Source organism: Poecilia latipinna, unplaced genomic scaffold (assembly GCF_001443285.1).
Source record: "Poecilia latipinna isolate Pla-1442-1.1 unplaced genomic scaffold, P_latipinna-1.0 Scaffold953, whole genome shotgun sequence".
In the NCBI taxonomy this organism is placed as follows: domain Eukaryota; kingdom Metazoa; phylum Chordata; class Actinopteri; order Cyprinodontiformes; family Poeciliidae; genus Poecilia; species Poecilia latipinna.
Window position 1 is genome coordinate 1 of NW_015113569.1, and position 13,017 is coordinate 13,017.

General features: G+C 35.6%; 1 protein-coding gene across 1 annotated transcript; it reads right to left on the minus strand.

Moving 5' to 3' along the window:
* Positions 1-80: 80 nt before the first annotated feature.
* Positions 81-9,715, minus strand: adgrg2a (adhesion G protein-coupled receptor G2a; the record flags this gene model as incomplete). The annotated part of the gene is made up of 4 exons (XM_015049597.1): positions 9,511-9,715; positions 6,220-6,317; positions 3,505-3,830; positions 81-339 (listed from the first exon to the last, which is right to left on the minus strand). Coding segments are annotated over exons 2-4 (679 nt in total), but the record flags the coding sequence as incomplete, so codon positions are not given.
* Positions 9,716-13,017: the final 3,302 nt, after the last annotated feature.

A 13,017-nucleotide genomic window follows, 5' to 3' on the forward strand; every position in this document is an offset into this window, starting at 1 on the left:
CATATACGTTGTCTGTGGTCTTTTTATATAGGTTCGAGAAAAAGTACCTATCAGTTAATAAATATGCCTGTTCTTCTCACCACATGGAAGAGAATGGTCCGTTTCTTTGGCGTTGGGACTGGTAACATCCCAGTGGTCTCCATCCCAGCCAGTCACAGTTCCGTCCTCGCAGGACCTGTGTTCACCCAGGTCTGCCCACATGCGGAAAAGGTACAGCTCCACCTTTCCCACGGCACCTCCAGGTGACCGGTTTCTCTGATGGCAGCCCAGCCACAGGGAACCAGACGGAGGGATGGCCTGAGCGATGACCGTCCTCTCTGCTACCATGACGTGATCAACCTGGAGCATTTAGACAGACACAGTTGGTAGCTCCTCACAGCTAAAGGTTTGATCTTCAGAAAAATGCTATTATCAATAGAAATTATTCAATATTACTGTGCTAAAATTAAATGAACATTAGCTCATCCCATCTCTGAAGTCTACAAATAAATCTACTCAAGGAAGAGAAGAATTACTCAAGTAAAAAAGCACTAAAGCTACTCTTATAAGTACATTTTTTCCCAAAAAGTTACTCAAGTAAATGTAACGAGTACTACCCACTTTGGTGCATAGATAACAGTAGCCTATTCTTGCTAGCAAGCTTAACGTGATATCGGCATTAGCTAGTCATCATTTAGCTAATATTACCTGCATCCAACGGCATTAATCAACTATCAACAGTTAGTTTGAGGGAGAAAACGGTGAAATTTTCTTTGCCTTTTGATAATATTGCTGCCATGATTCTAACACACACCTGCGCAGCTCCGTCGCACATTTTAGGGCTCATGATGTGTTTAAAGGCGGCTCGGAAAAACACGTTACGACATGTTAGCAACATTAAACAGTTAATGTTAGGATTAAACAGTTTAAAAAAAGTGCGGGGGACAGAGGGCGCAGATGCGGGAAGTGCGGGATATACATATACAAAACATCATAAGTATGTTTTGTTGAAACATGTATTATTGAACTGTAATGACGATTTGTTTCCTAAAGTATCTTGAGATGACGTGATTAAATAAGCTTAGCTGAATTTAATTGAAAAGGCCAGAGCACAACAACAAAAGCTTAAATGGAAGTACAGTAATGCTAAAATGGAAATTATGCTAAAAGAGAAGTTATGATAAACTTGCTAGCTTAACTTCTGTAACTTAATAACACAACAACACAAGCCACAACTATACTAAAGTGGAAATTATGCTAGCATAACTTCCTTTCTGGCTTTTTGTTGTTGCGTTGTGACTGTTGCTGTTATGAATTTTGCACTTTGTTTACCCTTCTGGGCCACTGTACATATCGTTTTTGTCAATATGATAAAATATAACTATTGGATGGTTTTAGTTTCTTTCCATGAATCCCCCAAAACCTTTGGAAAAAAGACAGAAACTGTTATCTTGCAAAAGATTATCCACCTTTCTATCAAAATCTGTTGATATAAGATCTAAACAAGAACATACCAGGATTTCTTTAAATTATTTGGATAATGGAGGAACCGTTTTAGGCCACTCTCAAACTTATTTTAGAGAACTTTTTACCAGATGAGCCCCTAAATGTTTTGATAGCTAATTGTTGCTAAAGATTCAATGTTTGAATCTTCAAAGCAGTAAAATTTAAAATGAAAGTCCTCCAGTTATTGACTGGTATCCCTTACATATTACTTTAAAAAGGAAAGTGTGTGAAATGAAATATTTCCATGGCACCAGGATTTGTTACACCTCAAAATTATGCTCTTCTATAAGTTTTTCCTGCAAGATCAGGTTGATGTTGTAGCACGATAAATCCATGTTACTTTTGCTTTGGTGACAAATTTGTTTATCAAATTTACCAGAGCTAAATGCTACAGTGGATTGAGCTGCAAACACATTTTAGTATTATGTAAAGTTGAAATATAGTAAGCCACATGTCTTCCCACATATTTGTGCTCAACTTGTTAGCACCTGTAAGCTAGCAGCTAGGTTGGATGTAATAATGCAGAGGTTTAAGCTAGTTAGCCTGCCAAGCTAAAACTGTAGAGCTAATTTGTCTTTTGACCTTTTATAAAGTCTTACTTTTTTGCCAATTACTCAAACACTTGTTTCACCAGTTGTTAGCATTCAGTTTGTTAGCAAACACAGCAAAAACACAAAATCTTTTGGCCTAGTTTCTAGTGCAAATAACTTGGTGCACTTGAAATAAGACTAACTTAAAAATAACGTTTCAGTACGAAATATGAGCTTGTTTTAAATCAATAATTTATTAATATTGCTTAAAATCTACTTTTTTGTTATTAACAATGATTATTTCACTTTTAACAGGATATTTCTCCCAAGTTGTAAATCAAATAATCTGCCAATAGAACTAGTAATTTTTAATCAATATTAAGGAATTATTGACTTAAAATACAGTCATATATCTTGCTTAGAAGTTACATGTAAGCTAGTTTTCTCTTATTTCAAGTTTACTAAGAAATACTGGACCAAAAATACTGTAAAAATACAGTTTCAAGATCTTTATTGTTTCATTGTTGCTTTCAAATATAGTACATTGTTATTTGATAGTGGTATTGATCAATAGTACTCCAGGTGGCTGCTTTTTCACTATTTTTCATCAAAAATATTAATACTACAAAAGCAGCCTTAAAAAGCATTATGTAAAACGAAATACTTTTTAAAATGTGAATTAAATTGTTAGTCTTAGTAGTTTATTAGTGAATATATTGAAACAAAGCTGCAGGTTTTAGTGAATAATAATATGTAAAGACTGTAATGTAATCACCAGATTTGTAGGTCACTGTCTACGTAGGTTCAGTTCCACCTCAAGTGTGCTTGTATGTACAGTCTCCTTATTTCATTGTGTCCTGGTTTTATACCGCCCATATTATATAGCAGCAAGAGTAAACGATAGTGACAAGTGTTACTGTTGGCACGCAATTTGTCATTGTTGGTATAATTTCATTGACAAGTTTTGCAATGAGGAAAACTTCAGCACATATTTGATATTTTCCCTCCACAATTAATTATTGTTTTATTCTAATTACAAAAGAATAAAACACAAGCGCACATAGATCTACCTCAAACCAAAATGGGTTAAAGAACAGGATTTCATCATTTTTTAAAGCATATAATCTTATTTTACTACAAGAGTACTAGTTTTATACTCCTACGTGTCAAGCTAGCTTTCGCAGCTAGCTGTGCTAACACTAGCATCACATGAAGCAAGACGTTTCAGCTTTTTACTTATTTTTTCCCCCCTCTTTTATGTTTCAGTCTTAATCAATAGAGACCATATAGTTCCTTGAGTCATTGTTTTAGTTTTAGTTTGTTTGTTTTTTTGAGTTTCTGCTTTTTTGACAAGCTGTAGCAAGTTATGCTAACGATCAAGAGGAACAAGCAGGGAGAACTCATACTGGGTGAGTAAAAATGTTATGCATGGTAACTTTCAAAATAAAAATAAAAACTCAGAGTCTAATCTTATTTTACTCAGTGTTACCTCCAGGCTGAAGATATTTCTCCGTACGTCCCTCCTTAGACACACCCTGTGCCACTCCATTGGGGACATCTTGAACGGAAACCGGTGCTGGACTTGCAGTAACCATCCATAAATTGTTTTGTCGTCCCCTTCAAGAGCTAAATTGGGGTTTGGTGTCCGGACTGAGCTGTAAGAAAAGGCCACCCAGGGTCCAGGGACAACCACGCGAATATTCACACATACAGTCATCTGGGAAAGGCTTGGGATGGAGATCCTGTCCCGAAGGGCCCAGTGGTCTTCACAGCCATTTACTACTGCCTTAATGTCTCTGAGGAAATATCCGTCCACTAAAAAAAGACAGAATTAATCCAAAATTAAGGATTTTAATAGACATGGTTAGTGTTAGCGATAATATAAAGTGCTAAAATAAAAGATTGAGGTTAGCGCTGGGCTAATCGTAGCTACTAAACTTATTATCCAAGCTTGTAAAAATAGAAAAGCCCTCGGGGTTTAAACTTTATATGTCTCGTTAAAGTGCGCTAACTGTTAGCTTTCTTAGCTAAACGGCGTAATAACATGCTTTTTTTCACTTTTTCTCTGCTCTCAACCCACCTTGCAAAAACATAAATGGCATTACTTATTAGTTACTCCATAGCTACCAAACTTTCTAGCCTCTAATCACAAAAAATTTTTATATGAGCCATTTTGTGGAGCTTGCAAGCATTTTTATGGAGTCAGTTATAACATGCTGGTGAAAGCATTCATGCTAATGCTAGCCTGATAACTAAAATAAGCATTTCAGCTAATTCTTCCAATAATAGCCATGTTTATAATACTGAATGGAGTAAGTCAATATTGGTCAACCTGATAGTGATACTCCACATGCTACATTTTAGCTAACCTTAGTATTGTTGCTAATTTTCATCATCACAACACCTAAATTGTTTCTGACTGATGTGTACACTTTGGGACTTCAGAAATTTAAAATGTTTTGGCCAGAATATTGGGGTAAAGAACTGATGCATGTCTCCAACAGACATCATCCAGATGGATGTCTGGATGATGACCCAGACATCATCCAGACATCTTGGACATCATCAGATGTCAAAATGGGCTTTCCAATAACCCTAAGCAATGCTAAAGTGGTTACCAAGTGGCTAAAGGGCAACAAAATCAATGTTTGGCCATCACAAAGTCCAGATCTCAGAGAATTTGTGGGTAGATCTGAAAAGGTGTTTGTGTGAGCGACTTGGCCTACAAATCTAACCCAGTTCCTCCAGTTCTGTCAGGAGAAATGGGCCAAAATTCCTGCCAACTATTGTGCGAAGCTTATGGAACGAAACCCAAAACATTTGACCCAAACAGTTTAAAGGCATCGCCACCAAATGCCAAGAAAATTTTGGAGATGTAAATAAATAAATCCCTGATACATTCCTGCTCCCAGTATTGTGGCATTTAGCCAATAGAAATAATGTTGGTAATTCTAACTGGGCGTTTTCTCTGATTGAACTTCAGATTGTGCGTAAAAAGCTGTCTTTGTTTTTATTTTTATTAAATTCCTGGTCATATGAGCCACAGCTAGAAAGCTACTTTTCCTACTGAGTTCAGGTTGAATAAGGGATTTGCCCATGGGAGCTATCTATGCAAACAGTGCTGCGCGCCACTAGAAAAATCGAGTGAAATTAAAATTTAAAAGGAAGAACACATCCAGTATATCCAGTGTCATCCCCCACATTTAGAACACAGTAACTCTTTATTTTTTTCTCAAAGGTAAATATTCATGTCAATTCAAATTAATAACACTGAATTGACAACTGTCAATGGGTGCATTGATGAATGGACGCTGTTTTGTGTCCATGGCAACAAAAAACCCTGCCAGACAATAATGAGGGATAAGTTCAGGAGTCTCTGCTAGTTCACACTCAGATCTGTTTTTCTGTGAAATCGGATTTTTTTTGCGTAGTTCTAAAATAATCGGTAAAACAATATTTGCCATGTGTATGTGATCTCCTGTGTGAACTTCAGGCTACCTTAAAATGTCCCGCATGCGCAGTAGAGGGCGCAATGACGTCACACATACGGCGCGAATGTTTTTCCAACCGCCATAAAGAAGAAGAAGAAGAAGAAGAAGTGCTCAGTGTTTGCGGAAGTAAAGGTGGATGCTAATGGTGGAGCTTAGCTTACGATTTTAAAGTTGTGGTCCGACCGGAACCAGCACATTAACAGCTCAGTCCTCATTATCGTCCGCCATGTTTGTTGTTTTTCTTCCCGCTTGAGCGGATCAGAACCAGAACAGTGACGTTTGTCGAGTATCAATGACGTTAGGTTGGATGAATACGGTCAGAGCCGCACAGATTCAAATCGCATAAAAGATCAGATTCGTATCGGATTTATAACCTCAAATCCAAATTGTTCTGGGTCGGAATCGAAAGAATCCGATACAAGTTGTTCAGACTGTCATAAAAAGATTCGATACATGGAAAAACCGGATTTGGATCACTAAAGGCTGCACTGAGCATAGCCTTATTTGCTCTAAAACACCAAGCAAGCTTTATTTTGTCAGTTGCTACACAAATAAAAGTGCTTTACATAGATCAGGAGAACTTTCTGCGGAAGAGACAGATTTCCATAATATTGTAAACATTCCTGTATGCAAATATAAATGCAATACGTTGGGTTTTCAGGTTAAACTTTTTTCCCAGGTGTTTTATTAATTGTACATAAACTTTTGCTCACCTGTGGGTGGAGCGGCTGCTGCCAGGAAAAAGAAGATGACTGGATGGAAACAAAGCCGCCTTCTCCATGTTGCTTCAAAGAAAAGGCCAAACATCCTCCTGGAAACATTACAACATAATATTTCCAACTCTTTATATTTCTTCCCTCCTTTAACTCTCAGTTATGTAATAACATTCAAATCAATGGTCACGTTTTTTTGTTTTTGCATAGCTGGAACCGTTTGCTCAGCAGCTTCCTCTTTTTAAGCTTTTCCTCCATTGTAATCGGTGTTTCTATAAATGGTCAGAGCTGTGGGAAGCCTTTTTCACAGCTTGAAAGATGAAACGGTTGAATATTATCCGCGCTTTTGTCTGAATGAGGTTCTTGACTTGAGGGCCGGGGAGGGGAGGACACTGGGGAGTTGGGTTACACCTCATGATATTCACACCTTTCAAAGACAACTTATTGTTTCTAGTACAGTTAGGCTGCTACACATCTCAGTTCACACTTTTATGCAATGCTTGTATGTGGATTCTGGGTATTCAAAATGTTTAACTATGTTTGTTCTAACATGGAAATGAAATATGGCAGATACAGTGACTTGAAAAAGTATCAACACTCCTTTATTATTACATTTCTAAGCTCCAAAAACCTTTTTTCCCCCTTTGGTTGGTTGTTTTTTTGGACGCAATTCCAACTTGATTGTTTATTTCTAGAAAAAATATAAACAAAACAAAAACTAGATCTTTCTTACAACTTAGATGAAAAATAAGTTATCTAAATCTGATCTTACAAGTTCAGGAAGTGATCAAAAAGCCATTTTACAAAACCTTCTGTTGTTACACCGGATATTTGACAAGCATAAAACATTTCCACCATGTTCGCCTTTGTGTTCTTAATTTAATAAATTAACATGAAGATTTAAAAGTTAACAAAGTAATACCAACAATTGTAATTACCAAAAAAAATTCACCGATTTTTGTATATTTTAACTGCACAAATAAAACTAAATTGATATGTTATTTAAATTACATTCTGTCACATTAGAACAAAAAAAACTAATGCATTGTTGTAATTAATATGATTAACAGTTTTTCACATTCATTTACAAATAAAAATCTAAATTGCACACACTTTTGATTATTTAGCTTACCTCTCAGCAATAAAAAAGTTAATTTATTATCACCAGAAATTTGTGTTGTTGTCCTTTCTTTTCATAATTGAAAACTACTTTGTATTTGTATTTTACACAAATCCAAATTAAACAACAGTAGAGTAAAAGTTTCGATTTTTATGCTGGAGTAAAAGTACTTTAATTAAGATATAAACTATTTAGATCATATTAACACCCTGAGCAAACAGAACATGCTAACTAGCATGCTAACACAGCTAATTGTTGTGATTTGAAGACAAGAGATGTTTTAGAAAACAACTTGTCAACTCTTTAGGGGTTTTTTGAAGAATTAAAACGTTTGCCAAAATAATTATTGTATTCTCTATAAAAACACATAAAGAACCAAATTTATAATGAGTGTCTGGTGATAAATTATTTCTGTGACTCTGATTTACTTGAACTTAAAGGTTTTTTAATGATTATATTAAAACAGAAGCTGGGATCTTGCCATAACATTGGAAAATGAAGAGCATTTTAGGGAACAAATCTTTAAAATGTTTATTTTCTTTTAGACTCACGTCTGTTTTTGTGTTGCGCAGAACGTAGCTGCCTGTTATGTAAACACAGGATTCAATGCAGTTCAAAATGTTCAATCTTATAAAATCGATTAAATTTTGGAAATTAAACTTTTTGCACTTTGTGAGTGAATTTTCATCAGTGCAGACAGAGCACCTGCATAGAATAATATGACTTAAGGTAACTTTAAAGTAACTTTGCATTCATTATTACCAAATAACTAAAAGTTGACTTAGCATTAAAAGTGTCATTATTCACTAAATAAGGCAAAATTTACACTTTTAATGGACTTTTAATTCAAAATTTTAAAGGAACTTTGCATTTAAAATGTCATTATTTAATGAATGACAGTTCATAACAGTGTTATGTCAGTCTTAACCCTTCAAATAAAGTGTCACCAAATACTTTACATCTGCTTCTATAGATTTAGTGAATTATCACCAGTGCAGACAGAGCACCTGCATAGAATAATATGACATAAAGTAACTATTATTGCACCATTAGAGTAAAATACTTTAAATTTGTTTCCATAGATTTTCTTTAGATATCTGTATTCTGAATGTATGTTTATTCAGGACTCAGTACTAAATGAGCTTCTTGTTTGGGGCAAAAAGGCATCAAGAAAAAATAATTATTTAAATCGTGCAACTCGTCTAGGATCTCATTTGGACCAATTTTCTCACCCACTTTAGGTTCTATGGGTTCTATATCTATGATACAGTTCATCAAGTACAAAACAAGTAGGGAATTAATTACCTTTCATGTCATTTCAAAGTTAAAGTTATTTTCATGGCTGAACACCAATAAGTCCAGATTATTTAGTCTCCTCACATCATGAGGTCGGCAGCAGTGATTTACATTCTGCACAAACTTTGGTGCAGATGGAAAGATGTGTCACATTTTAGAATATTTTTATAATTCCTACCACTAAGTCTTGACATTTCTTAACATTTTGAAGTGTTGAAAGGCTAATCTAAACATATATGCAAAAACATATTCAGGACAAAGTTTGTTGGCTGGATTTTAGAGACTTGAAGGATATTTTTGGTTTTGTAACGCTGTCCCGTATTGTGTTTAAATTAAATCTTCGCACATCAGATAAATGTTATTCTCTTTTGATCAAAATCTCCCTGCATAAAAAGAGATTTACTTTCTTTATGCTTTAATGTCACAGCTAAATATTAGAAAGATATTTAAGATAACCTGCCCTGAAAAACAGATTTTATCAAATATTTCCGTCTATTTTCTAGTGCAAAGACAAAACTAACTTATAAGTAACTTTTCAGCAGGATATATGAGCTTCATTAAGTCAATAATTCATTAATATTAATGAAAAAGTATGTTTTACTGGCAGATTATTTCACTTATAAATATTGTTATACTCCTATTTTTTCATTAATATTAAGGAATTACTGACTCCTATATGTTGCTATAAAGTTACTTTTGTCTTATTTCAAGTGTACAAATAAACTAAAAATACCTGGTAAGATTTTATGTTTTTGCAGTGTAATGCTTTGAGATTATCTTATGTTGACAACATAAAATAATCTGTTCCTTTTCTACTTTCCCCTAAATTTCTCACCTACATATGAAAAAGTTTTGAAGTTTTACAAACTTCTTACCTGATGGTGTTTGTCTGGTTGTCTATGAGTTAACCTTTGAACCCTACGGAGGAGGACTTGATATCTTCTCTCCGGTTCGCACACGTCTCTCCATCTTCCCCGTCTTCACACGTCTAGGATGAATCCAAGTTTCACACGCTCCACGTTTCTCCTGAGTTTCTCTGTCCAGGATCCACCTGCGTCTGAGCGGCGATGTGGTTCAGCAGGCGGGAGGCTCGTTTGAGAGAGAGCTGCGTTCAGGAAATCAGAAATCCTGAAATGCAAAATCCGCCTGCAGGCCACTGGGGGCGAAATAATGAAACACACCCAGAGAGGGAGGAGAAAGAGAGAGAAGGAGGACAACACGTCTGTCTGTCTGTCTGTCTGTCCTGCAAAAACTAAATATTTTCTCGTTTTTCTTCTTTCGAGAGCAAATATCTACATACACTTGAAATATAAGACAAAACTAAGATATAGATTACACAGATTATTTTAAGTAGATGATCCTTTAATATTGATGAAAAAGTCTTAGTTCCACTGGTAGATTATTTCATGTACAAGATATTTTTCCCATATTAAAAGTGAAATGATCTGCCAGTAAAATTACAACTTTTTATTGATATTAAGGAATTACTGACTTAAAACAAGCTGCTGTATCTTGCTGAAAAATTACTTGTTAGTTTTGTCTACTAGAAACAAAACAAAAATACTTTGTAAGATTTTGTATTTTTAATTATTTACCTTTAAAACAAAAATACAAAATCCTACTCAATATTTTAGTCCAGTTTCTGGTGCAAATATATTATTATACTTGAAATATTAGACAAAACTAACAAGTTATTTTTTTTTAGCAAAATATAGCAGGTTGATCAAACTATATTGATGAAAAATTACTTGTAAATTTAATTTATTACAAGACATTTTTCCTGTATTAAAAGTCAAACAATTTGCCAGTAAAACCAGAACGTTTTAATCTATTTTAAGGAACTAGTGAGTTAAAACAAGCTCCTGCATCTTGGTGAAAAGTAATTTATTTTCTTATTTTTAGTGTACTAAATTATTTGCAGTAGAAACTAAACAGAAATGCTTGATAAGATTTAGATTTTTTCTTTCTTTCTGTATGGCTGGAAGGTAACAGCTGGTAGTACAGGATGCAGGGTCAGGCCCTTCCTTCACACGGTGTTAGCCTCTCGGCGTTGTCTCAGTGTGTGTGTGTGTGTGTGTGTGTGTGTGTGTGTGTGTGTGTGTGCGTTTGTTTGTAATACCTTGTGGGGACGATTTTCCTGACATATACTACGTTGTGGGGACCAATTGCTCCTCGTGGGGACCGGAGCCTGGTCCCCACAAGGGGAAACCCTGTTTTTGGGTCAGGGGTCAGAGTTAGGGCTAAGGTATGAATTGAGTTTTGGTTGGTTAGGGTTAGGAAAAGGGTAAAGGTCAGGTTTAGGCTGTAGAAATGAATGGAAGTCAATGGAAAGTCCCCACAAAGATAGCAACGCAGACATGCGTGTGTGTGCGTGTGTGTGTGTGTGTGTGTCGGGATGTTTGTATAAGCTACAGAATCAGTTGGAAAGAAAAAAAAAGGCAGAAAAATTCCCCATGTTGTCAAGAATGAAATGAGGGAATTCAAGTTGAGGAACCAGTCAAACCATCGTCTCCTTGGCAGGAATCAGACATGAAGTGAATCAAACAGTCAGTAGCAGCAGAGTGAAGCGCTTTTAAACAGTAAAACATTTTTAAAAATCACGCTGCACCCTCGCTTGCCTGAGGCGGGCGTGTGTTTGCGAAACCACGAGGGTTCGTGCTGTTCTTGACTTTGTCCACAAGAGGGCAGTGTTGGAAGCGGTATTTTTCCCGCTGCATATCCGGTGTCAGGCTTTGTTTTTGTTTTTTTATGGGGGGAAACGAGGCTGTGTCGGATCAGTGGAGCGCAGCTGAACTGCAGAGTTGCTGCTCCACATTCAGTGACTCAGCACTTTTACCCTCTGTCGGTTCAACACGCATAAATATTTCCAGTTTCTTTCTCCTGTGACTCCTTAAAGCAGGGGTGTCAAACTCAGTTCCGTTTTGGGCCAAATTAAGATCATAAATGCTTTTAAAGTGCCAGGATGTATTGATAACACCTGTTCACAAACTGTTAAAATATCAGCGAATTCTTAAAATTAAATAATATTATTGAGCATCTTTTTTTGCAATAAAAATCAAAGTGTTTGTGGAACTAATTTGGAAATATTTGCAATATTTCCCCTTTGTTTATGACGGTAAATGGAACTGTTATTTTTTGCTGTATAGATCATGGACCACAATCTGACATCAATTAAAGCTAAAGCAGCTGTTTAATACAAGTAATAAAGGTTTTGACAATATTTAAGAAAAATCTGCATTAAACTGCCAATTATAACCACAAAAATGTTTGGGGGATTTCTTGATTTTGTGTGAATTTCCTCAATAGTTCTCAAGAAACTGGAGGGACAGATAAAAATGGCATTGATTTGATTGAAAACATAATATTTAAGCACACTTAGTGGAAGTCAGTGTTTCAGCTGGTTTGTAGTTTTCTGTTAGTTTATCCCAGATTTGTGGTACTTCTGGTTTTAACTGAATATCTTTTGATAGACCACATTGATAATTTGAGGAAAGTTGCTCATCCTGCATCCACCATGTTTGATTGATTCATTTTTTTTCTTAAATTATCCCTGTGCACCAGATCTAACATGACATACCTTCGAAAACATTCTACTTTTGCCTCGGATATTAAAATATTTCCAAAGACGTTGCAGATAATCCAGAGGTTTTTGGAAAATCTGAGATGTTTAGCACATAAACTCTCTTTTGTGCCCAAACGCTTCATTGCTCAGTGACATTTTTATCATAAAGTTTACTGGCAGAGCTCCTGGGTGGGAAGGTTGTGGGTTTTTCTTTGACGGCTGTGGCGCCTACTAAGAGCCTGAACAACGGTTTCATTCAAGAACACGCCAAAGAGACGAATGTATTAACAATAGCTTGAACTCCCACGTGCACACCTTCATCTTCAGCTGCAAGGATTAACTGTTAGAGCTCGAACTCGGCTTTCACCTGCAGACAAAACACAGAGATGGAAAGAAATCAGAGCTTTCATTCACTGTTTAGAAAATAAAACACAAGAATGACGTTAAAATATGCTTAAATGTCAGGTATGTACCAGGTAACCTGCCAATTTAAATAAATTATTCTAATTCTGTCAGGATTCTTTCAGGAATCTGTTAATGGCTTTCAAAAATGTGATTAAAGGCCAACATGCAAAAGAACAAATAAAATGCAGACAAAAAGAGCACAGCAAAAAAAAAAAACCCGCATTACTAAAAGATTCCTAAAATAAAACCATTTTCTTTCCAAAAGTGATTTGAGAAAATAAATAAATGAAATAAAAAATAAAAAAAAATAACCAAAATAATTTTGCAATCTTATTAAGTGGACCCATTAATATCGCAAAGATGATTGGTCCAGGTACTGAGCCTTGTGGTACTCCATAAGGTGACCATATTTTAA